The following is a 26,985-nucleotide window of genomic DNA, read 5'->3' on the forward strand; positions in this document are numbered from 1 at the left end:
ACGTGACAGAGCCTCTATGAAGCTGGTAGGCTTGAACCATACAAGATAACCAACCGGCAGAAGAGAACCTTACTAATTGAAAGGGAGGATTTTCAGGCAGACAGAAGCATCATCTACCGAGTCTCCAGAACCCTCCACTTGTATCTTACCCTCTGTGTTTGATGCTGTCTCAAAGAACAAAATAAACAACGCAAAAGGACTGAATTCTTTTCGGTGTATGTTTGAGCTAAACATGGCAATAGAGCACAATGAAAGGTTTATGTCATAGCTTCACCCCCCAGGCAGAGGTATACATTTAACTTACAGGTCTTTTTTCCCCTGCGATGATGGGGTTGCCTTTTCTTGTCTGCTTTCCCTCATTTGCCTCCTCTCCTCACACTGAGTTCTCCTCACCTTTCTACCTCGAGGAGATTGCAGGATCTTCTAAGATCATAAGAGACATGTTGGACGGGCTGATTTCACTGAATTACTGTCATCTTGGCAATAAGGAGACTATTTCAGTAGAAGGATAGGAGCTATGTTCATAATCCCATGCTGCCTCCTTACCTTGTATTATATATTTTCCAAGCAGTCTATAATAGATTGTAGCTGCCATTAACCTTCTTTGAGATTAACCTTCATCGATATCACTGTTTAGCTAAATTAACCAAAAAATACAGGTTAATCAATAATGGTACCATTCCTTTTACCAGTGTATCTGGCCTAGGCCCTTCACATAATACTCAGTAGATGTTGGTGGAATGATCAAGTTAATAAAAAAGGCAATTCATTCTTTCTACCAGTATGTTAGACGTAAAGAGCTTGCATTGTGAAACAGGGGCTTTGCCAACACATACCATCAGCAAAGTCTTATTAGATTTGATTGTATTTTATTTTTCCTTACATATATTTGGTTATTTTGTCCTTCCTAAAACCTTAGGAGGTTGGCATTAATAACTGAAGCTCAAATAAACAAGCTAAGTGCAAATAAATGCACGTCTTCAACCCATCACAAGTAGTAAGTGACATTGCTCATGGCTTCCCTTGGATCCTTGTCACTTGAAGGGCTCTTATCTCTCCATTATGTAGTCTTTTCCATTTCATTGTCAATCTCATCATGTAAAATTGCATGTATTGGCAGTGGGGAGGGGGATGTTGACAGTTTCAGTCATACCTATGTTTTTGTCTATCAAGACGTGAAAATTACCAGTACTATGCAAACTTGAATGATGTAATGGAGAAGATGTTTCAGAAAAGCAATGTGCTCGAACTTTAACTTAAAGTGATCGTCAAGAATATTTGATCAGAAGGTCCGAATTCATTCATAATGATGTTTAAAAGCTTTTGGCAGGCATGGTATTTACCAAACATCTTTCTTGGAAGGAGTTTTACACACCTGTGTCTTGAACATCTTTAGCTTGCAATAATGTAACCCATTCAATAACTCCTCATAGATCAAGGTACAGTGCTAGACACAGAGGGCTCTCTACAAGTTTCAGATAAAGCGCAGTCCTAATGAAGAGTCTCGTCTGTGACAAACTGCCTCAACACTACCAATTTCAAAGGAGAAACTGAGGCAACCAAAAAGCAGGTGTGGCCTGATACACAGCCAGTCAGAACTGCAGGATTTGGAGGCAACTGCATTGCTTGCTGGAGGGTGAGATGGTCATACTTTTTCTACAAAAAATATTGGAGAAAATTTTATACACAAGTACAAGTCTATATAGAAGTACACAACATCTGTGTTTTGTGAAATGGAAGATATAGAGAGAGGGATTGGAGCTTTGACTCAAACAGGAAGAGAATTGTTGGCAATGAATGATACACAACCTCAGAGAATTTTCTGTGCTGCTCTGATGGTATGTTGAGTTGCTCAGTCTATACTTTTAATTTATTTTGCCAAAAAGAAATCTCCTGAAACGATGTAATACAAGAATGTCTACATACAACTTATACAGTGACACATGAACCATGTGCTTTGGTGAATGTAAAACATCTAGCAGTCATCATGCAGATCCCATAGCTGAATGGCTGCGTGCGTGGGATCTGAAACTAGCCGGAAAATAGCCAGCCTGCATTTAAATTCTGGCCCCTTGGCTTAGCTTGCTCACTTCAGTAAAGGATTTAAACTTTCTGGGCCTCATTTTTTTCACATCTGTAAAAAAAGGAGAAATATTACTATTTACTTCAGAGGTTTCTTGCGAAAATGAAAGGAGCGACTACCTGTAATACTTTTATCAACAGTTTCTGGCACATAGTAAGTGCTGTGTAAGTGTCAGTCACTATCATCTTTGCTTTTCTTAAGATGCTGCATTTGTAAGATCTGAAATCACCTACTTGTTATAATCATCATTCTATTCCTTCAGATTGATAGCCATTCTGAGAAGTCAGGAAACTGATGTTAACATTTTTCAGACTGTAGGTCTTTGAAATTCAAGTATCAGGCTCATATGTTTTGTTACCTACTCACTTTATTCCACAGTGAATGAACGACCTCTCACATGTGTACTATGTGAAAGAAACAGGTTATTGGTGAAATTTTCACTGGAAGGAAGCAATTTCCATCTAAATGTTTACAAATTCCAATAAATATGCAATTAACCTTGTTTTGCTCTTGTAACAGCAGACAGACATTTTCTGGCTGAAACTGATTTTAAACAATGGAAAAGCATCTTAAATTCTAAGCAATAAAATCAAACTATAATTTTGCCAGCATTTTCTGGTTTCTTGACTTGATGTCATACAAATAGCACTGCTTTCTGATCTCTCTTACCCGGTGTGTCCCCTCCAGTCTGTTATTCTGGCCTTGGTTCGTGTTTAAACTCGGGCTCTCCCTGTGATAAATCATCCTCCTCCCCGCTCACTGACCCTCAAGAAAACAAATTTTATGAAGGGAACTGAATGCTGTAAAGGCTCTTGGAGTCATAATTCTACACAGAGAGAAACATAAGGGGTGTTCATGGCTGTGGGAAGTAGTCAAGGTGTTTTTATTTTGAACTTATAAGAAATAGCTCTGTTCCAAGTCCACTGTAAGAGGAAAGGCAGAAGGTATTTTTTCCTTGATATGATAATGGGATCTGGCCAACTGTAGAGAAAATGTGTGTGTGTCTGTGTATGTCTCTGTGTGTATGTCTATGTGTGTGTGTCTGTGTGTCCCTGTATGTGTGTGTGTGTCTGTGTGTATGTCTGTGTGTGTATGCCTGTGTATGTGCGTCTGTGTGTGTCTATGTGTCTGTGTGTGTGTGTCTGTGTGTATGTCTGTGTGTCTGTGTGTGTCTCTGTAGGTATGTCAGTGTGTGTCTCTGTATATATGTCTGTGTGTGTGTCTCTGTGTGTATGTCTGTGTGTCTGTGTGTGTGAATGTCTGTGTCTCTGTATGTATGTCTGTGTGTGTGTGTCTGTGTATGTCTGTGTGTATGTCTGTGTCTCTGTATATATGTCTGTGTGTGTGTCTCTGTGTGTATGTCTCTGTGTGTCTGTGTGTGTGTGTGAATGTGTGTGTCTCTGTATTATGTCTGTGTGTGTCTCTGTGTGTGTCTCTGTGTGTATGTCTGTGTCTCTGTATGTCTGTGTGTGTCTGTGTGTGTGTCTGTGTGTGTATGTGTGTGTCTCTTTATGTATGTCTGTGTGTGTCTCTGTATGTATGTCTGTGTCTCTGTATGTCTGTGTGTGTCTGTGTGTGAATGTGTGTGTCTCTGTATGTATGTCTGTGTGTGTCTCTGTATGTATGTCTGTCTCTGTATGTATGTCTGTGTGTGTCTGTGTGTGTGTGTGAATGTGTGTGTCTATGTGCATGTGTATGTCCATGTGTGTGTCAGAACACTTTATAAATAAATATTTATGGAAGGGAAATATGCTAAAATTTTAAATGGACAGAGTGAAAAATGTATAGCAAGTACAGTTTCAAAGATAAACAATTTGGTGTCAGTTCTGTATAATTTAATAGTTGAATAAATGTTCACATGATAAATAGAGAAAGAGAGAGCAGCAAGGATTTAGAACCAGGACTAGGAAAAGTAGCTTTCTGATTGGTGGTAGCTGTTAGTTCAAGTGACAGGCAATTGTTTTGAGACATAATTCTGGCTCTTTTCTCATGAACGGTAGTATTACTCATGTCACCAGTGCTTGGAGTTTTGAGCATGTGTTAATAAGTTCACAAACACTGTGATCCTTTGCTGTATTTAAAATCTTTCACTATAGACTAAAACAGCAGTTGCTGAAATATCTTCTTGAGATGAAGCGAAGTACGTAGTGTTGAAAATGTTCAGATCTCCAAAGCTTATCCCCAGAAGACCCAGGAACAATCTACATAAACTATCAGAAGTTAGTATTTGTTTACACCTGAAGTCTGTGGGGTACAATGAAACACATTTTGTTCGGGGTAGGAGTGCTGGGTAAAATGACCTGAAATCTCAGCCTGGCTTTGCTGTATTCTGCTGTGGGACGTTGGCCAAATTGCCGGAATTCTCTGAATCTTAATTTTCACCTTAGTAAAATTGGAATACTCACACTCACCTCATGTAGACAATGCACTGATACCTAGGTGAAGAGTTGAGTACAGGCATACCCCAGTTTTACTGCACTTCATTTTAATGTGTTTTTTACAAATTGAACCTTTGTGGCAGCCCTGCGTCCATCAAGGCTATTGGCACCACTTTTCCAAAAGCATTTGCTCACTTCATGTCTCTATGTCACATTTTGGTAATTCTAATAATTTGTCATTATAATTATATTTGTTATGGTGATCTGGGATCAGTGATCTTTGCTGTTATTATAATTGTTTCGGGGACCCACAAACCGTGTCCATATAAGATGGCCAAATTAACTGATAAATGTTGTGTGTGTTCCGACTTCTCCACTGGCCATTCCCCGTCTCTCTCCCTCTCCTCAGGCCTCCCTATTCCCCGAGACACAACACTATGGAAATTAAGCTAATTAATAACCCTAGAATGGCCTCTAAGTGTTCAAGTGAAAGGAAGAGTCACGCGTCTCTCACTTTAAATCAAAAGCTGGAAATGATTAAGCTTAGTGAGGAAGGCATGTTGAAAGCTGAGATGGGCTGAAACCTAGGCCTTTTGTGCAAAACAGCCAAGTTGTGAATGTAAAGGAGAAGTTCTTGTAGGAAATTAACAGTCTACTCCAGCAAACACACAAATGATAAGAATGTGAAACAGCCTTAGTGCTGATATGGAGAAAGTCTGAGTGGTCTGGATAGAAGATCAAACCAGCCACAACATTCCCTCAAGCCAAAGCCTGATCCAGAGCAAGGCCTCGTCTCTCTTCAGTTCTGTGAAGGCTGAGAGAGGGGAGGAAGCTGTGGAAGGAAACTTGGAAGCTAGCAGAGGTTGTTGGTTCGTGATGTTGAAGGAAAGAAGCCATCACCATGACATAAAAGTTCAAGGTGAAGCAGCAAGTGCTGATGTAGAAACTGCAGTAAGTATTTGCAGAAGATCTTGCTAAGAGAATTAATAAAGGTGGTTACACTAAACGACAGATTTTCAGTGTAAACAAAACAGCCTTATATTGGAAGAAGATGTGACCGAGACTTTCATAGCTAGAGAGGAGAAGCCAATGCCTGGCTTCAAAGGTTCAAAGGACAGGCTGACTCTCTTGTTAGGGGTTTATGCAGCTGATGACTTTGAACTGAAGCCAATGCTCATTTATCATTTCAAAAATCCCAGGGTCCTTAAGAATTATGCTAAACTACTCTGCCTGTGCTCTATTAATGGAACAAAAAGCCTAGATGACAGTGCATCTGTTGACAACATGGTTTACTGACTATTTTAAACCCACGCTTGAGACCTAATGCTCAGAAAAAAAAATATTCCTTTCAAAATAATACTACTCATTGACAATGCACCTGGTCACCCAAGAGCTCTGATGGAGATGGACAATGGGATTCATGTTGCTTTCATGCCTGCTAACACAACATCCGTTCTGCCGCCCATGGATCAAGGAGAAACTTCAACTTTCAAGTCTTATCATTTAAGAAATTCATTTTGTAAGGCTGTAGCTTCCACAGATAGTGGTTCCTCTGATGGATCTGGGCAAAGTCAATTGAAAACCTTCTGGAAAATATTCACCACTAGAGATGCCATTAAGAACATGTCGTGATTCACAGGAAGAGGTCAAAATATCAGCATCAACAGGAATTTGGAAGAAGTTGATTCCAACCATCATGGATGACTTTGAGGGGTTCAAGACTTCCGTGGAGGAAGTAAGTGCACATGTGGTGGAGATAGCAAGAGAACTAGGGTTAGAAGTGGAGCCTGAAGATGGGACTGCACTGCAGTCATCTCATGATCACACTTGAGAGAATGAGGAGTTGCTTCCTATGGATGAGCAAAGAAAGTAGTTTCATGATCTAGAAACAACTCCTGGTAAAGATGCTCTGAAGATTTTTGAAATGACAACGGAAGATTTAAAATAGTGCATCAACTTAGTTGATAGCGGTGGCAGGGTTTGAGAGGATTGACTCCAGTTTTGAAAGCAATTCTACTGTGGGTGAAAGGCTATCAAACAGCATCGCCTCCTACAGAGAAATCGCTCGTGAAAGGAAGAATCAAAGGATGGGCAGACCTCAACGCTGTCTTCTTTTAAGGAACTACCGCAGCCATCCCAGCCCTCAGCAACGCTGCCCTGATCGGGCAGCAACCACCAGCACGGAGGCAAGACCCTGCAGCAGAAAAGGCTGAAGGATCAGATAAGGGTTAACACTTTTTAGTAATAAAATAGTTTTTAATTAAGGTATGTACATTATTTTTTTAGACATAATGGTACTGCACACTTAGGAGACTACAGTATAATATAAACATAACTTCATATGCGCCGGGAAACCAAACATTTCACGTGGCTTATTTTATTACAATACTCGCATGTTGGGGTGGTCTTGAACCGGACCCACAGTATCTCCTAGGTCTGCCTATGTAGTAAATATTTATTATCTGCCCCCTCCTTGCTGTCTTCCTGCTGTCCTTTTCCCTTCCTTCTTCCCTGTCCTGTATCACAGGCACACTGACCCCCACTCTAGTCCCCTCTCTGACATGCCACGTCACTCCCTGTCTTGACCGTCCCCTTCTCTTCTGCAGAACCGCCGGCCACCCTCAGTCATCACTGACCTCTGCTTCCTCCAAACCAGAGCACCCTGATGGTAAAACACTGCCTACCACGTCTTGCCTTGTCTCCTTTAATTTGACAGTACTATTTTTGGGGCCAGGGAAAATGTCCTATAATGACATTTTTAACCTGCCCTCCACTCCTGCTCCCCAGGGTGTGTACCTACTGCCAGGCCAATAGTCGGCTCTCAGTAAATAGCTTTGGATGGATTGAACGATACCTTTGAAGCCAAGGTTGGTAGAAATCAGTTAGCTCTTCCTGCATCATGATAACCGGCTACAGCTCTATTCTAATGAGAATTTTGTAGTGTTCACTCTGTCACATTTTAAAGCTATAAATTCTAAGAGGCTCACTGGCACTTTTCTGGCTGTGATCCTGTTTATCTAAGGACCAGGTGTAAATAAATAGCGTGTTTCAATGGCCACGTGACACACAACACTGCTGCATCCCCAAGGCGCTGATTTGCACATAGTCTCCGTAAGGAGCTATCATCTCTCCTGTCCCTGCTCCTCAAGAACAGGACGTGTCAGGATAAAGCAGAAACCATAATGATAGCTGTTGAGCTTGGACTTGGTGATGACAGAATCAGAAGTGCTCCTTCACATCTGGGAGAAAAATAAAGAACACAAAGAGTCCACTCAACCAGGGGGCAGCAACACCTGCTTTGAGCGAAGACATTATTATTGTTTTAATTGACAACTCTTATGCCTCTGATATTGTAAAGTGGGGTGTCATCATGTATTATTCATACAGAAATGTCTTGACTGTATTGCAAAGAGGTAGAAAATTTAGATATATACCCAGAGCATTCTTTACTCTAGTTCTATAAAGTATAAGGCTGTGTAAATTTATCAGATTGTTAGATAACTAATTTTGCTTTATTATTGCAAATTTTCCATATTTTACTTTGGGTTCTATGAGAAAGTTATGCCTTAACTTTCTTTAGACCTTTATTGGATGTTTCTATTAAGTGAGAGGCAGTCATAAGCAAGTCCCATTCTATTTACTTGTATGAAAGAAGTGAATACAGCTGCATTTTTTAGTGAATGTACTGATTACGTATTGTAGTTCTACTGAATGCATTGGTATTTTCTAAACATACTCTAGATTGTGGATTGTAACACTCATTCATTTATTAATCAACTGCTCCATGAATTCCCATGTGAGTCCTCCCAAATAAGGGGACTCTACCATATTGACTCTCCCATTTCCTTGATGAATACATACTTAAGACTAGTCTCAGATTTATCTACAGACTCACTTCCATTTCTTCCTTCAAAAGGTTGATTTCCTACTTTTTAAACCCCTTTCAACATTCTCAACTTGCTTAAGGTATGGAGCCCAAACTGAATTTATATCGAAGTGCTTCCTCACTGCCTTTTTAAAACTATCAATTCTAACAGGATCATGGGCACTTTGATGATAGTTAACGCAGACCACGTTAAATACATAGTGTATCTAGAGGACCATGTGATATGTAATACTGCTGCATTTCCAAGGTATTGATTGGCTTATAGTCTGCAAGGAAGCTGTCATTTATCCCTGTCTTCCCGATTCTAGAAAAGGCTGTTGAGAAAACAGCATTATGTCCACCCATGGCCGACACACAGAAGTGGTTTCCATGAAAGAACTTCCTTCCTTTCTTTTTTTTTTTTTTAAATAGAATCATTTATTATCTTGGACTCACAGTGTTATTAAAATGCTGACCATATTTCCTGAGTCCTCTTTTTCACTTCACACCTGAATTTTTCCAAAGTTATTCCATGCCCATCATCTTTAAAGCTTTATCTGCGGTGCACAGACCCAGGGTTTTGCGGGCTTCTTTGTATCGCGTAAATGATGTGGTGCTTTCGTTCAAGGAGTCCATCACCTCAAACACAGCTCAATATTAGAGCTATCCATAATGGAAGGGAAAGTCATGCCTCATATTTTGGCAATTCTCAGCCGTTCCAATATAGATATTAAATACTCTCTTGGTTTTTCCAGCTGGAAAAAGAGGAGGGCACTGGTGAAATACTCAGCAACTCCATGATCAGATGTTTTGCAAAATAATTCCTGGCCTCATGCTGCCTCTGCTGCTGGCCTCCATCACTCCCCACTGGGCCGTTGCTGACCCTCCTTTTTCCCCGAGGCCCAGGCGCACAGTTCCTGACAGCTTGGTCCCTAACGTGAGCTTTTAATTCACCTGTTTCTATCACTATGAATATTCATTTTTGGAAGTACCATAGAACTGTTTTGGAAAGGGATGAGGTAGTGTAATCTGTCCTCCAGAAACTTTTTGCCATAATCCCAGCCAAAGCAGCTTGTCCATTTCCGAGGACAAGGCCAGAGCAAATTCCGCCCTTGGCAGCTCTGCGGGCCTCCCCTGAGTCCCGCCCATCGAGCCACCTCTTGCCTTCTCTTTGTGTGGAAACCCTTCTCTGCCTGGAACCCCAGGCCACGTTGTGTCTCAGCACCTAAACCATGGTGTCTGCTTGGAAAGAGAGGTTCAGTCATGAAGTGGGCTTTTAAGTTTCTTTCTATAGGATTTATTTGTCCTCCGATAAGGGAGTTTGCTGATACCTCAAAAGGAGTCCATAGGCTTTAATGTCTTGGAAGCACGGCAGGGTTCACGGTTTGAGTCTGCTCTGCGCAGGATCTCAGGGCCAGGTGGACTCGCTCACATGAACCAAATCGCCCGACAGAGCCGTGCCCCTGAAGGCCATGGTGTGGATTTCCAAGCACAGTTCCATGGACAGTCAGCTTCTCCCAGGCACACCCAGAGCACCAGGAACACGAAAGTGCACAAGGCCCCGTTACAGGCGCCTAGAAAGGGAAGCAGACCAGCAAAGAGTGTCGCCTTCAGTGTGAGTCCGTAGGAAGAGAACATTCCAGAGGCTTTCGGGGGTGGGTTTACGGATCAGGGGCAGGAGGTTTACAGATGAGGTCACACGGGACGGGTAGGAACCCATCAGGCTGAGGGCTGTGTGAGCGAGGCGGGGGGGGGGAAGGAGGGGGGCAGGGCTGCGGAGGACGAGGCACGTTTAGCGACGCTGTGTGTCACCTTCCCCAGCCTCAGCGCACGGACTGAGGACAGGGGTGGAGGGTCAGAGGCTGGAGCGCTCAGCAGGGCGAGGTCACAAAGCTCTGTGTCCTTTAAGGAGTTTGACCTTTTCCCTGAGTGCTGTGGAGAGGCCCTGGATGATGGAAAGCGGAGTGGTGACAGAATCACCACTGTACCCTAACTGCCCGGTACAGACCAGCGCGGAGGAGGAGATCAGGGCTGAAGGCACAGAGCCTTATCTGTGGACGTGTCGTCTAGGTGAGCGATGGGGATGGCTGGGGTAATAGTGTCAACGGAAATCAAGATATTTGGAGTCTTGATACTTAGGACGTAGGCTCATAGGACCTGGGGATACAGTCGTTGGGGAGACAGCAGAAGGGGACATGGGGGGTGACTCCCAGCTTTCTCTCATCTTGCTTCTCCTGAAGAGAAGATGCTGAATTCCACTCCGGACTTGCAGAGGCTGAGATGCTAGAGCATGGAAACAGAAGCATGTAGGACACAGTTTATAGACAGATCAGGTGAGAGAGAGAGAGAAACAGGGGTGCCCTGGAAATAACGATTCAGGTGTCACTGTTTTAAAGACCAAGTTGAATCATGAGAGTGGACGATTACCACGAAAGACTGTGCAGAAGAAAGTTCAGAACAGAAGCCTGAGTGACACCAACATTTTGGGGAGTGGCAGAGGAAACAAACAACAATTACAACAAAACAACCAATGAAGTAGTGGCTGGCAGAGTAGGAAGAAGCCCAGGATAAATGGATTCTCGTAATCACGGGGGCCAGCATTTCAAGAAAGAGTTTCATCAACAGCGCTCATTGCTGCCAAGAAGTCAAATAAGAAAATAGCTGATTTTAGCAGCTGGGTTTATCATCACAGAGGCCAGGTTGCTTAGAAAGAACAAGTTTCTGTGCAGTAGTTCAGGCTGACACCAAACCATAGCGAGATGAGGAGGGGAAAGAAGATGAAGCAAGGACGTCATTAACTCAGACAGTGCAGGATGTATACAGTAAGTCCCCTACACACGAGCCTTCAAGTTGCAGACTTGATGGGAACGTGTATTCGCATGTCCAATCACGTAAGTTAGTTCACGTGTCTGTCGTACATTGTCACGTGTGTGCATCCTCTACAAGTGGTTGTGCTTTTGTGTACTTTAGTATAGTACTGTATAGAATACAGCAGTACAGTATCTTTATTTCAAGCCCAGGATGTCCGGAAGCAAGCCTAAAAGCAGTGGTGATGTAGCTGGTACTACTGTACTTTTCTTAACCACTGTGCCACCAGGGAAGTCCCTACTGTACTTTTCGAGGTACTGTACTGTAAGATTAAAAATGTTTTCTTATTTTTTTGTTTGTTTTTTATGTATTACTTGTATGAAAATTATTATAAACCTATTACAGCACAGTACTATATGTCCGATTGTGTTAGTTGGGTACCTATAGGCTAACTTCATTGGACTTACGAACAAATTGGACTTAACGAATGCACTCTTGGAATGCAACTCATTTGTATGTAGGGGACTTACTGTGTTAATGAGGAAGAAGGGAAAGAAGAAGCTGGCTTCCTGTGTGCCCCGGACAGTGCAGGAGACACACTGACAAATTCTTCCCCGGTTTCCTTCATTTCCGAGATCATCGTTGGATGGTAGCATCCTCTCTTCAGGAAAGCTTGAAGAGTTGATTTGCTTTTTGTCACCGTTGCCATCACATGTCTGTGGGCCTCCAGGCACCACGCCTGAGTAGCAGATGGAGCTGGGCTGGCCCTGCCTTTTTCAGATGGATTCCCTCCCCTGAAGGGACTGAGCCTGGGGTGGTGGTGAGAATGGATTGGGTGGACTCAAAAACATAGGGCGGGGGCTTCCCTGGTGGCGCAGTGGTTGAGAGTCTGACTGCTAATGCAGGGGACATGGGTTCGAGCCCTGGTCTGCGAAGATCCCACATGCCGCCGAGCAACTAAGCACGTGAGCCACAACTACTGAGCCTGCGCGTCTGGAGCCTGTGCTCCGCAACAAGAGAGGCCGTGATAGTGAGAGGCCCGCGCACCGCGATGAAGAGTGGCCCCCACTCGCCGCAACTAGAGAAAGCCCTCGCACAGAAATGAAGACCCAACACAGCCAAAAATAAATAAATAAATTAATTTAAAAAATATATATATATATACATGTATCTATTAAAAAAACAAACAAAAAAAACATAGGGTGGTGCCAGGCAGCGAGGGCCGTTCTGAAGTTCAGGGGATTAGACCAAGTGTTATAACAGGACCCAAGAAGTGGGTCACCAAGAGAAAACAGGAAGGCATTTGCATCCGACGCAGGAAATGGAGCCAAGACGCAGCCCCGCAGGACAAGGTGTGCTGACATTGTGAGTCTTTGGCGGATCAAGGAGCCTGTCCCCTTACACTGTCCATCTCTGAATATTGTTCCTCAGGTGACCTGGCGCATCCTCAGGCAGGGATTGTTTTCTTGCTTCCCTCTTAAAATATGTCAGTATTTCCATTTTCTGGGTGCCACGTGTGCTTTAACCAGACACTGACACAGAGCTAAGGAAAGACGCTCAGATATACGCACGTGAACATTTCTTTCGACCTCCTGCCCCACTCACAACTGTAACAACATGCCTTGTGCATCAAAGTGCACTAGCCTGAGGCGGTCATCACCGCAGACTACTGCTTGCGTAACCAGCGATTTCAGCCCCGCCTGCTCCAGACACATGCCACTCACGCATTAGAGCTGCCAGGGAAGGGCCTCAGAAAACGCATCAACACGTGGTGTACATGTAAGAAGAGTTAGCCCTTAGTAATTCTTGGGGGAAAAGGGAAAACGGCCTTCTGATTTGAAGATGACAACCATGTTCAATACCTGACATTTTTCTTAATAATAAAAAATTGTAACCGACGTATTTTTTCAGCCAGCTAACATATATTTGCAATATAAATTGGTTCCCTTGCTCTAAAACGTGGATATAGATTTTGGGGGAGGGAGGCAAGTATACTTAAAAGAAGTGAGAATCCAAGCCCCTATGGGAAAAATACTAATCTGGGGCATTTTGTGAAAGGCTCTACGGGAGGTGAGCCATGGTCATGTGGAACGCCCAGAACCAAGAGAGGTCGTGAGACCCGGTGCGTGCTGACGTCACACTGGTGCATGCTGACGTCACACTGGGGCACGATGATGTCACTTGTAAGGAGGAGCCTGAAAACCGTGATTATTCAGGGCACTGGGTATAACCTGTAATGAACAATATTTCTAGCCACATAAAGCTTCCCCCTCCTAGAGTCCCATAGCTTAACATCGCTTCCCGTAATCAGGGAACAGAGACCCCTCACTCAGTCTGTCTCCTGGGATTTTCCTCTCAACCATGCTTGTGCCATTACAACCAGAACTTACCTGAAAACTGAGAATTATCTTAAAAAATAAAAGACTAATCTTCATCGGGAATCTGGAAATGAGTTCAGTAGACCACAGCTCCCTGGGATCTCCCCTCCTCTCCTCACACCTTCAATTAGGCCCGCGAAACCGAGGGAATTTGTAAAGTGATGTTGGTGCAGAGAAGACCCAGAAATCAGCCCGGGGGTGGGGTGTGATTATTGCAGCCACTGCGCAGAATTTCAAGGGAAGGTTTGGAAAGTGCAGATCTGGGGTGAAGTGACTTGTAAAAAGAAAATAAAGATACGTTAAGAATGAATCAGTTGACGCCTTCCCAGTAATGTGCTGTGTTATTCAAACAACATCCAAGAAGGCAGGGATTTGAGGTTGCCATCAACTGTGGTCTTCCTAGGCCCCAGTTCTCACTTTAAAATGAGAGGCTTAGCTAGACGATCCCTAGGACCTTTCCACCCTGAACTGCCACCCCTCCCCTCGAGGACTCCAGAGACCCACCTTTTGTCATGTTGTCATCACTTTCCGCTAACTCTCAGAAGAGGTCCAGCTACCCCAGGGCCCAGTGAAGGAAGTGCTGGCCTGAATTCTGCCATTTGCTACTATAATCTCTCTGTAACCCAGATTCTTTATTTGTAAAGTATTTCCCAAACCCATCTCAAGGGTTTCAGGGGGGAAAATAAGAAATGAGAAAATGCTCTGGGAGAAAAAGAGAAAATTGTTATCCAGCTATTAAGTAAAAATGTCATTCTTTTTTAGGCCATTTTAATAGTCTAGTCTGTTCCTTTTCTAGACTGTAGCTTGAGAGTATTTTCTGTTGACTGTAGGATGGGCAGCTGTCAAACAATTTGTTGTACAGTCAGCAGTGATTTCCAAGGGGCAGGAGCAGAGCAGGGGTGGGGTGAGACGTCCTTCACGAGCATAGTTACCTGGCAAACGTAACTTCCACAGAGAGAGGAAAGTACAAGCCCTCCAGGAAAGATGGGGGTAAGTGTAGTTAACCAGTAATTTATCATCAGAGACCTTAAACCTATTTTTGTTCCCTCCCAAAATTATTGTTTAGCGTCAGATAATCATTTATACTATTCAGTGACACCTAGAAAAGTGATGACTTAATATGTCTCTCCATAGGAGAAGGCTAAGCCATTATAAAAAAGATTTCTGGTCTTCCTTATACTACGGAGTTCTCATGAAAGAAGACAAGTGTATTCATTTGTCATCATGTGCTTTTGTCTGAAAATCCTTTAGGGCTTTTAAAAATTAATTGTCTTGTTTCTTTGGTTTTGTGCCACCACAAAACATCTAACTTTCTCAACCTCCCTCCCTCAAAAATAAAAGGGCGGCATTGGAAAGTATCTCAGAGCTGTTTATTTCTCTCCCTTTCCTGACACAAGAATCCTCCTCACAGGATATTGGCAAGAGTTATCTAGATTCTGCTTGAATTCTAGGTTGTCCACTTACTTCCATTGCTAATTATTATCTGTGTGCAAAGTGTGACCAATAGTTACCTTCTATGCATGTGCTAAGAATTACATGGGAAAAAATGTATGTAACTTGCTTAGAACAGAGTGTGAAATTGATAAATACTCGCTATTACTCTTGCTATTATTGTCAGGTATTTATGATCTCTTAGCGTACATTTAACGGTACACCATCCACTTTTCCAGGCAGAACATAGGCGACAGAATCTTACCAGGCTAGTATTAACCTTAGAAACAGGTAAACAGAAGACATCAGAGCCAAGGGTCTGGGAAATACCTGAGTCACAGCCATCTGTATGGTGGATACTTTGCCATTGTTTTATTTGGGCCTAGTTTCAACTTGTTCCCTTATATTAGAAAAAGGCATTTTTTCAATATCTACTTTCCTAAATACCTATCAAAAACAAAGAGCTAGGTGAAGGCATAGTCCTTTCACATTTTATTAAATTAAGCAAATACTTATCGAATATTGACGTGGATCACGGTATCTAAAGGTCCAAGTTGCGGCTCTGATGAGGTTTCCTTCCTCGTGCTCCTCACCACACCACGACATAAAGTGTCTGATTTAGGCTGGGTGTTTCCCGGCTTTCGGACGATGAGATATTTAATGCATTTGATGTGAGTCATCAATTTAAATGCCCGCCGCTGCTTGTTCTGTGCCCTGGAGTTCAAGCTCTAACCAGCCGCCTCTGCACAGCCCGCGGGGGCATCTTTGTAGGGGACCCAGCGCCATCTAGTGCCCTTGGGGGGAATAGCCGGTGTCTGCAGGGCTCACCTCGCACCCTGCAGTAAAAAACCACGGCGGATCCACAGTTATTTCCTTTCTTGTATATCATTGGGTTTTAAAAACTTCAGGCCCGGCTTAACTCCACCATTTTTTCACATGAGTTACATCCCCTCAAACGCCACATTACCTTTTGCATTCTCTTAAGGGCTCAATCAAAACATGTTTTGCTCTGTTGCCAAGACATCACTTGCAGCTGGCCTTGTGTGAATACGCTTTCTCCAAGTGTGAGTTTTCTTATGATCCGCTTGAAACCCTAGCATGCTTCTCCCAGTACAGCATGTCCTTTATTAGTCAGAACTGTTGTCATCCCGCCCTATTTGTGATTCTTCTCTTTTTCAGATTGTCTACAAAGCCTGGCTGTGTTCCCAGTATTTTGAAGTCGCACAGCTGAACTGCAGAAAGACAATTCCTTGCAAGCAATACTGTTTGGAGGTTCAGACGAGGTGTCCGTTCATATTGCCCGACAATGATGAAGTCATCTACGGGGGACTCTCCAGTTTCATCTGTACAGGTACAGTGCAGGGCAGGTGTTGGCACCCAGCCTCTCGTGGTGGATTTGCTTCTTATGTGGTGTTTGTTTGGTTGGGGGTTTCCTTCCACCGATGTAACACTGAAGATTCGGCTGGGACTATTCCATGCTTTCCTTCACAGAAGCCCTGAAAGGACCCCGAAACTGATTTGGAGATGTTGCCACGTGATGTGTCGTCTACCTATGACCACCATCATTAAGTTCGTAAAAGGATAAAATGGAAAAATGTCAGCAATCTTTGGATTTGCTTAAATTTGACTTAGAGTCGGTTGGGTTCTACCTGCCTTATCTTTGTATTAACCTAAGAACAGATGACGTGATAAGGCGGTAAAATTCTGTTTCTTCTTCAAATTGGTAACAAGTTTAGGTCCCAAATCTATTTTCTGAGAAGTGTTATGTTACTTTATCTTAAATAGGTATCAAGAGTATAAAGAAATGCCCATTTAAGTTACTCGTGTGTGTGTGTGTGTGTATTAGGATCTGGTTAAATAGTTTACTTCTTTCACCAAATGACTCAGACTGGGCAAAACACCAATAGCAGCGTTCAATTTCTGGATATTTATAAGTGTTACACAATTTAGACATAGAATAAGATGCAAAGGATAAGAGTAGATTGCTTTTTAAAATAAATGCTGAGTAGACAAGTGAGAACAAGCCACTTTGCCGCGGTGATGTGATAATCAGAGTTGTTGTTCCACAGTCTCTCAGGAAAAACGTGCTACGTGTCCTTGTAACTGGATGGCTTGAGTTGTAGCATGTTTAGTTTTCAAGTTTTAAGGATAAGACACCATCATATGTACGAAGAAACACGAAAACCCCTCTTCTTATAATAAACTTTGTGAGACCCTTCTAAGCAGAGTGACATATTGAGATGTTCAACATGAGAATTTATCAAATTCTTTCTAGAGCACTTATTTCCATGCCTATCCATAACCCATACTGTTCTAAGTGATGTGCTATCAAGAGACTGTCCAGCAAAGCTCTCCCGTAAAAGCCTGCCTACACACTGGATGACTTTTATGCTGCCCAAACTTATGGGAAGAATATCTGGATGAAGGTTAAGAGACATGGGCTTTCCTCCTATTTCTATTAATGCATTGTCTCCGAGCCACCATCTTCTCGTTAGTACATTAGTGATAGCAATACCCCTCAGGCATGTCTGCAGAGAGGAATACAGATAGAGAAGCGGCACGAGATACGTCATCCAAAGGCAATAGCCATTGTACATAAGGAAGCGATTTGTGGAATGTAAAGTGATTTACCAATTATTTTTGTTATTCCACTGATTTGATGCTGAGATCATTTTTCATATAGTTCCTCTCTACTGGGAAGACAGAGAGAGAGAGAGAAGAGAGAGAGAAAAAAGGACGGAAGAGGGAAGGAAGGAAGAAAGGAAGGAAGAAAGGAAGATATTAACACCTTCTTCCTTTGAATCTGAGCCAAAATTCACCAGTCACAGGCTATTCATTTATTTGTCTTCCACACAAAACTTGAATAAATGGTCATCAAGATAAGGTCTTCATCTCTTGACTTAAGGGTCAATGAGGTGTCCGTGATTTTAGGACTTCTGAGAAACTTCTGGAATTTTATGGAAAGGTTGTATTCTTGTTCATTCTCATGCATGTAGCTTTTTCCTAGAGAAGGTCAGCAGCTTCAGTAGATTCTCAGAGCAGAAAAGAACCTCAGGTGAAGAGAGAGGCATCTGTCTTTATCTCCTCCTGCTTCCTGTCTCTTGTCTGTATGTTTGAATCTGAAATACAGGATTGAATGTTCATCGCCTTCCCTATACACTTTCAAGGCCATCAGAAAGCTAAACATGGAAATTAATCTCTTTTCGCACATGGGCAGAAAGTCTATCTTATAATTGTCTTTGGGTCTTTCAAAGTCAGATTTTTTCATCTACATCATTCAGGAAAACAAACAGGAAAAGAGAGATTTGTCATTTGTCGGATCCAGGGGAAAATACCACCAAAATTAGAAGCTTTCTGGGAGAATCTCATCACTGAATATTTGGGAATCTGACTCTTCTTTCCCCACTGTCAGCTGGGCCTATGTTCTTTTCCTTACTTCTCAAAAATGTGCAGAATAAATTAGGAAGGCATTTGGTCCCTGAGTGCTGTGAAAATTTTTGACAAAAAAATGGTACTAATTTTCAGATTGATCCTCTTTTCTAAGCTGTGACCCAGGCTTCCTGGAAGAATTCTTCTGTGTCTTGGTCACTAGCAGCCACCCTTTATCCACCTTGGGTCACAGAGGTCCCTTGAGTTTTGCTGCTGGACCTGAACAGGAGAGATTTCTGCAGGTGGGAATCGCTTGCTGCCATGTCACTACTGATGAGGGTCCCAGACACCAGGGCCCCCAGAACATCTCCTTCTGGGAAGAAGTGAGCTCCCGGGGCCACTGGTGAAACCCTGCCCAGGAGCCCAGTGGCCTCACATTTGTAGGGAAACTAGTAAGACTTTTACATATAAAACATTTGTTCCCAAACATTGTCACACAGTCTTTGAAGGTTCACCTCTTACAGATAGACGTGAAGATCCAAAGAACTCACATTTCAGGTAAACTTGGAGTAAATGTTGAGTCATCTCACACACCTCTTACGCATTTTGAATGAAGCGTCTTCTGTACTCAGAATGAGACTAAGTCTAGTCGAGAAATGGGAGTATTTTTCCTAGTTCCCCAGTTGGCTGCACATGACCTGAGGCCCACTGGGAAGCAGCCTCATAGCCACATTTCAGCTCACACAGTACAGCACATCTGCTGGACTCCCCCCTCAATGAAATGAGTAAATGACAATCACTAAACCCAATTTCACTACAAGGAATTCACCAAGTAGGCTGGTCTTCACCTTGCCTCCAGTAATTCCTCTTTTTTAAAAAACTAATAAATGGTTTTATTGCCATTCTATATGCTGAAAAATATAATCATTTATCATCAAGAGTTGAAGGAATAGACGGAGTTTCCTTCAAATTCCTTTAATAATGGTCTCCCTACTAATGGAAATACATCCAATTCAGAAGCTTCCAGAAGGAAAGAGATGCCCTCTAAAAATCAATCTCAGAAAAGTACTCAGTGAGCACGTGACTGCAAAAGGCTCGCTGGCAGATGCTGTCCAAGTGAGGGTCAGTTTTGTTCACGGTGCTTCTCCGTGGTGACAAACCAGTGGTGTGATTACGGCTTTTTCTCCTAGCGTTCTCTGCATCGTCCAGTCTTTTAGAGACTGGGATTACAGGACTCCAGCTCTTCCTGTCATCTGGGCTTTTATTAGATGTATACTGATGCTTAGAATTCCTGTCATCCATCCACAAAAGTACATCTCAGTCCTTGGGATCAGGGAACCAGTCAGAGGGTTCAGAACAGACAAAACTCCTTTAAATAATCAGGAGCTATTTAAAATTTTGGTAAGTTATTAGATGCAACCTTATTGCATCATTTCTTTATGAGGCTTATATTACTTACCCATGTCCTACATGGGAGTGTTTTACATGTCTATATTTTGGTCATCTGCTGCTATGATCCTTAGCAAGCCAGTAGCTTATTTTTAAACAATGAAATATCTGAGAATGCATGTCCATGGCTGTACAATGTCTTTGACTGAGGCTGTTACTGAAGGTGAAGGACAGATGTTCTAACCACAAAACTAGAGGAGAGAATAGCCTCCTCCTGTTGTTAAGTTCTGCTTCTGTTTTAGGTGATGAAGGAAGGACACTTCGCCTGAGATCTCTCTTGGTTTTTCTGTTAGAGGATAAAACTGACGCGTCGCTGAAGGAATGTTTGAGAAATTAATTAGGGAGAAATTCCAAGGTGCTGTCAGGGTGAAGCCCGTCATTGGATGTCAGGCTTTATTGAGTTAAAACTTTTCAAGGTGGGTTCTGTTCTCAAGCTGGGTTCACACAATACTCTGCTATTTTAGAAACTGTTTCTCCGTCTTCAGAGTGAGGGGGTGGAGTCGTTCGTGGGTTCTAGGCTGTCAACCCATCATCGTGATAATTACGCGGGTTTCCCCCCTGCACACTCCCTCGCATTCTTCTAGAATCCCCTCGAGAAATCCTTGATTGCTTACCTGGAATGGTGAGCCAACACTAACAACACAGAAGTAGCAGAGCATCTCAGGCTGCGGGTGCTATGGTAACGTACATTACGAGAATTGCCACTTGATTGATGGATAAGAGAGACCCTACATGATTTGCTGCTATTTTTTCATAGGTGAATTATTGAAAGAAAAAAAAAAGTAAAAGTAGATCTGCTGGGGGTTACTGACAATGGAGATAAAACATTTTGAGAATTCTATGTAAATTCTGCATTTCATTTTTTAGCTGTGACAAGGATGAGGTTATATTTCCGCCTCCTGGGAAAACACGGCGGGCTGTTGCTCGTTAGGGTGACAGGTCTGATAATGAAGTGATGGAGGACGGGCGCCCCCTGGTGGCGCGGCTCTGAGTCTGCAGGGGACCTAAAGCGGTTTATTTCCCGCAGGCAAGGAAAGTCGTTATTAATAATCCTTTGAGAGAAAAAGATGGGGGAAAATACTTGGATATGCATATTGATCGAGTCAGAAAGGAATTTTTTAATGTTGCGTGTCATTCACAGGAGAGAGTTGACAACTGTGAAAAAACATTCCCTAAATTGTATTCTGACACGTCTGGGGGGTTGATGAAGATTTTTAGAAAGATTACGTAAAAGATTTTCTCACCAAAGTAGTATTTCAGTAGAAAAATCTGTTCCCTATAGATTTTAATTTGGAGGTCTATGATATCTTTAATCTCCGTACCTTCTCTAGTGTGTGAATACGTTTGATTATTTTCTAAAACTCAAGGGTCTTTTTTTTCTGAAAAAGGAATAATGAAATACCAGCTAGTTATAGCACCATGTGATGTCATACAAAGTCTTTATATATATATAACATATATATATAAATCTACAAAATATGTAGATACAAAATCTTTATATAGATACAAAATCTTTATATAAATATATATGTATATATATAAATTTAGACCAAAAGAGAAATGTGAAGGAAGATAGTATGATCAGAATAAATAATAAATATGCAAATAAGTTATTTTTAAACACTTCAGTAGCATGTAGTAACTTCATGTGTTTGGGACATCGTCCTCCATTAAAACACTGCACTCTTGGAGGCTTATTAAATTCATGTAGTTAGACCTGCATTCAGGTCCTCGTACTTAAGATCATCTTCTCCGACGTCCACCTCCGTGTGCTTTCCCAACAGTTCAAGTTGGCCTTGAGCGAGAGGACTAATGCAGGGAAAGAGCCCCGGAGTAGAAATGAGGTTGGTGGATTCTGCCCATAGCTATGAATTTTGGAAAGTCGTACCCGCTGGGTTTCCGTTTCCTCATCTCTACAAGTGGCTGATGGGTCTGGGTCTCCGGCACACTCAGCCCTCCTGGGTGTTGAGGTCAGAGTCTGAGTCAGACGGGCGCCCCTTGGTCCAGGCAGAGTCTGAGTCAGATGGGCGCCCCTTGGTCCAGGCAGAGTCTGAGTCAGGTGGGCGCCCCTTGGTCCAAGCAGAGTCTGAGTCAGATGGGCGCCCCTTGGTCCAGGCAGAGTCTGAGTCAGATGGACGCCCCTTGGTCCAGAATGAGGGCAAAGCACCCCAGCTCCAGACAATGAAGAGTCCATCCTTGTCTGTGTTGATGGAGGCTGGCATCTCGCTCCAGGTCCCACTGCATGACCCTCGCTGGAGAGCCAGGAAGGACTGGTGATAAACTCATCTACCTCCAGGTGTGCTGATAAAACTGACCATACCCTCCCAAGCCTGCACACCTAGACAAACCTTGGAGAAGTTCTAACATAGTCCACGTTGTACTCTGCATTTTCTCTCTCTATCTTCCCTGATCTAAGAGGAGAAATGAAAGGGATTAGACCAGGGAGAGTTGAGGAAGCCATGCCTGGAGCTTTTGCATGGCGTGGAGTTGAATCAGCCCCGAGGTGTGTCCAGTCTCTACGGCAGGGAGCCCCAAGCTTGCTGCTTCTGGAGCCAGGAAGGGCGGAGCCTGCAGCCACTTCCTGGCCTGTTCCCAGGTAAGTGGGCACCGCAGGTGCACTGAGCAGAAAGCTGTCCTCCTTGATGCCACCTGGAGAGGATCCTAGTGACATCATCCCACAATTGCCTGGTAATATGTAGCAGCAGCGTAACTTGCTGGCCTGGCCGGTATGTCTTGACCTCTGAACTCCCTAGGATGGACGACTGTCCTTTACTGAAGCCAGAACTATTGAATGCTGCTCCGACAGGACCGGGGCAGGGCATCCTGGGCAATGAGTTGGTTGGTCTGTGCTCAGATGGAGGTTGAATGAAAACGTTTAGAGAGCTTCCCTAGAGCAAGGAGGAGGGTGAAATACACATCGTTCTGCAGAGATTCACATCATCCCCAGAAAGCTTCGTGACTGACAAGACTCAGAGCTGTTTATGACTGACATGGCAGCAGAGTAGTAAGATAAAGGAAGAATTTCAGTTCTGGAATTCGGTTTAGGAAGGGTAACTCTGCACAAAGAGGGATCTCCTAGAACAGGCGAAGCCTTATTCAGCGAAGGCATTTACTAACTTCATCTGCAGTTAAACATCTCTGCAATCAAGCCTCTCTGTGAAGTGTTTATCCCCACCCTGTAGCTGTTCTGGGTACCGAACTGCTTTGGACATTGCAGTGATCTCACGTGATTATAGATTCAGTCAATTGGAGAACAAGCCTGAATTATAGACGTCATCTAGTCTGATGTTGCTTTTATACAGGATTAAAGAGAACTGACCCCCTGCAACCTATTATTGCAGAAACCAGGGTAGACCCACATTTCCTGGCTATATATTAGTCCAGTGTCTGTATCACTGCTGGAGTGGGAAGTGGCCATTCGGTCCGTCCTGAAATTAACCTGTAAGCAAATGTCTCCTTTCTGCTGCCCAGCTGGAGAAGGTCCCCCCGTAGGGAAAGAGAAGGTGGGGACACAGCTTGTGGTGTATGCAATGCCGTTTCCGGTAGTTCAACACACACGTCCTGATTTCACAACATCACATATTATGTTAAAAATAAACATCACACATATTTTCTACCTGGGCCATTCTTTCTGCTTAAAGAAAGGAGAAGTGTCTGGCACAGTTCTCTGGAAGAGTTTGTGCTTAGATGGCTGGCTTTTTCAGTCAGATGGGTGAGCAAGTTTTTTAGACTGCACACATGCAAACCTACAAATATATTACTATGAAGGGTAAAGACAAGGACTCAAGGTCTCTAAAACAGTTGCCTAAATAATTGTGCGTCTAAATGACCTTCTGCATTGTGTTCAGTAGGTTTGAGTCCCATAAGGAAATCATGCATTCGATACATTTTAAAAATGGAAAGTGAACCAAGTTGTCTCAATTTTGAAATCTTGTCTTTTTGGTGGTTCGGCTTGACTTTACCAGATGAGATGATTATTGTTAGTCATAATTTCTAATGTATCAGATCATTATAATGTTTACTCTTTGGGTTCAATGTGAAGTTGTCTTCAAATTAGTAAGATGTAGGAGGTCAGTTTTTATATCCGTGATGCAGTCATTGTTCAAAATAATTTTTAAAATTTTCTCTGGAAATAATTTTCATATCCTGAAGCATTCTCTTCCTGCTTTGGGAGGTTTATCTGAACATGTATGTTGTTTATGGCTGCATGCCCGGTGCCCAGAAAGGTGTTTGACACAGTTTGTGCTCAATAAACAAATTTCGAATGAATTAATTAATGGGGAACGATCTGTGGTGGGCCCTGTTATGAGGAAGAAGGGACCATCCAAGGTGGGGAGAAGCCCAAGGAAGCCAGGGGGTGAAGGTTGTACCCTGCAGGGCCACCAGCTGCCTCCTGCCTGCCTCTGTCTGCCGGCGTTATTCTGATGATTCCAGAAAGGGGGCTGACAGGTAGATGCACTTTAACAACATGTCCCCCTGTTGGAGTCAGAGAGAATATCAGTATTTCCTTTGAAAGCCATTTTGTCCCTCATGTTCCATCCTCCTGTCACAGGCAAGATAAAGACTCAGGTGGAATGCTGTTCAGACCTCATCATGCACGTTGCTTACTCACCTGGGATGCTAGGACTTTAAACCTGATGAACGATGTGACACCTCACTTACGGAATTTACATTTTAAGTGGGCCCCCCAAACTGAGCGTCAAGGTTAAATTGCCCCCTGCCCCCCAATTCAAGTCCTAACCCGCAGTATCTCAGCATGTAACCTTATATGAAAATAGGGTCTTTATGGAGGTAATCAGGTTAAAGTGAGGTCATCAGGATGGGCCCTAATCCAGTGCTGACCAGTGAGTGGGTGTGTTGATCTGCTAGGGCTGCCATGTAACAAGATGCCACAGACAGGGTGGTTTAAACAACAGAAATGTATTATCCCACAGTCCTGGAAGCCAGAAGTCCAAGGTCAAGGTGTTGGCAGGTTTCGTTTCTCCAAAGGCCTCTGTCCTTGGGCCACCCTCTTACTGTGTCTTCACAAGGTCTTCCCTTTGTGTGTGCACCCAGGGGTCTTCCTGGGTGTCCAAATTTCCTCTTTTCATAAGGAATCTCATTGAATTAGGGCTCACTCTAAAGACCTCATTTTAACTCTGTCATCTCTTTAAAGGTCCCGTCTCCAAATACAGTCACATTGAGGTGCAGGAAGTTAGGGCTCTAACATCTCAATTCATCTCACAGAAGTGTACTTATAACAAGGGGACATTCATACCCACAAACATACCCACAGGGAACACAATGGGGAGAAACACAGGGAGAATGCCATCACCTACACCCCTGCCCACACTCTGACCTCAGACTGTTGTCCTCCAAAACCGTGAGACCATAAAGTACTGTTTTTAAGCTGCCCAGGCTGTGGGACTTTGTTAGGGCGGCTCTGAGCTCTGCCTGGCAATTTTGGAATAGAAAAGATACATTCAGTATTGTTTGTTCAAGAAGAGAATAATGTCTAACCCTTCTATGAAGACAGGTTTTGCGTACTTCAAAAGTTCTAGAGGATTAGAGGAGAGGAAGCAATAAAAAGGAATTATAAAGGCACAGAGAGAACTCAGCCAAGAGGAGTTAGAGGATAATAATTATGCAGAGAGAGTAATGATGAAGAAGAAAGAGTATTAACCAGAACGGATCGGTTTTAATTGTAAAATAAAATGATTTTCATGAATTTCACAAATCTCCTTTTGAAGGAATTTAGAACCACATTCACTTTGCAAAGCTGTTGTGTGTACTGTGTCCACCCTTTCATGGTTTCATGATTAGAAGATTTGAAACCTGAATCTGCAAACTTTTCATGTCACGAAATTGCAGTTAGTGAATTTTTCTTTTGGAAAATCTAATCACTCTATACTTTGTGCTCAACATTGCTGTAAACCTAAAACTGCTCTAAAAAATAAATCCTAATGAAAAGCGGGGTGGGGGGGAGAACCTAGCTAAATAAACTTTCCACCTCGAGATAAATTGTCTTCCATTTGGGATGTGTTTGTTCTCATCATTTCCAGCCTACTCTTGTCAGAAGGAAATGCAGACTCATGATTTTATATAATAACAGTTTTATGAGATTTGTGGACAGCTTTCAAATTCCAAATCTTAATCCTTACAAGAAGACTGGTTTATATCCCTGTTCGCTTCTATTATTCTTTCCACAAAGAGATAAAATTTAAATGCATGGAGCATCAGGAAAAGCATGAAGTGTATTAAAAATCACGAGCTCCATCAATTAGCACAAAAGAAGCAAACGTGAACGTATAATTAGGGAAACGCCATATGTAAAGTCACGGAGGTTTAGAGCTGAAAGGACGTGAGCTGTTGTCCAGCTCTTGAGGCTGGGTTTCCCGTTGGCTCCGTGCACGGTTGGGTCTGGACCGTAAAGAGGATTGAGGTCGGGACCGTTAGTGGATTCAGTGATCACCTAGAAAAGTCTGCACAAGTGAGGAAGCAGGCATGGGCTTTCCTCAGTCATATTCGTCCCACATGATAGCTCAGTGGTTAAATCCAGCAGAAAAGAAAACTGAAGAATAGAGAAGCCAAGTCTCTTCCCCGAGTTCACACTGAAGCCATCAGTAGAAGCCAAGGCATCTGGCTCCCTGACTTGGCACGGTTCACTGCTCTTCTGTTTTCTCCCTTTTCACCAGAATTTATTTTGCAACTGGAGTAGCCAACCTTCTCTCCGTCGTGATCTTCTCATTACAAGCTTGACTCCAGAGGGTCATAAGCTTTTCCTACTTTTATTGTAAAACGCTTGCTATGCTAGAGAGAAATGTCTGCGGAGAAATGTGGTAGATGTATAGGAAATTATATTCTCTCCTCCACATTTTACTTCCTAAGAAGTGTGTCCTGTTCTGCCCTAAGTATTTTCTCTTGCATTTTCACTCATTCAACATAAATTTGCACAAGACTCATTGCATCAGTTTTCTGTTGCTGCCTTAACAAATTGCCACGAGCTTAGTGGCTCAAAACAACACAGATATGTTATCTCACGGTTCTGTAGGTCAGAAGTTGGATCTCACCGGGCTGAAATCAAAGTCTCTCCTGGAACCTCTAGGAGAAGACCTGGTTCCTGATTATTCAGGCCGTTGGCAGAATTCAGCTCCTTGCTATTGTAGGACCAAGGTCTCCCTGTTCCCTTGCTGGCCGTCCACCAAGGAGAGTGCCCAGCCTCTTGAAGCCACCCACGTTCCTTGG

At 43.0% G+C, this 26,985-nt stretch overlaps 1 protein-coding gene across 2 annotated transcripts in view; it reads left to right on the forward strand.

Annotated features, from left to right (window-relative positions):
- The window catches only part of NALF1 (NALCN channel auxiliary factor 1), a 598,559-nt gene that overhangs the window by 549,890 nt on the left and 21,684 nt on the right, over positions 1 to 26,985 (forward strand). For both annotated transcript variants that reach the window (XM_082435271.1, XM_082435270.1), the window contains exon 2: positions 16,123 to 16,294. In XM_082435271.1, coding sequence (XP_082291397.1) covers positions 16,123 to 16,294 — 172 coding nt within the window. The remainder of the gene's footprint in view (positions 1 to 16,122; positions 16,295 to 26,985) is intronic.

The sequence above is a fragment of the Balaenoptera physalus genome, assembly GCF_965194825.1.
Source record: "Balaenoptera physalus genome assembly, chromosome: 18".
Lineage (NCBI taxonomy): Eukaryota > Metazoa > Chordata > Mammalia > Artiodactyla > Balaenopteridae > Balaenoptera > Balaenoptera physalus.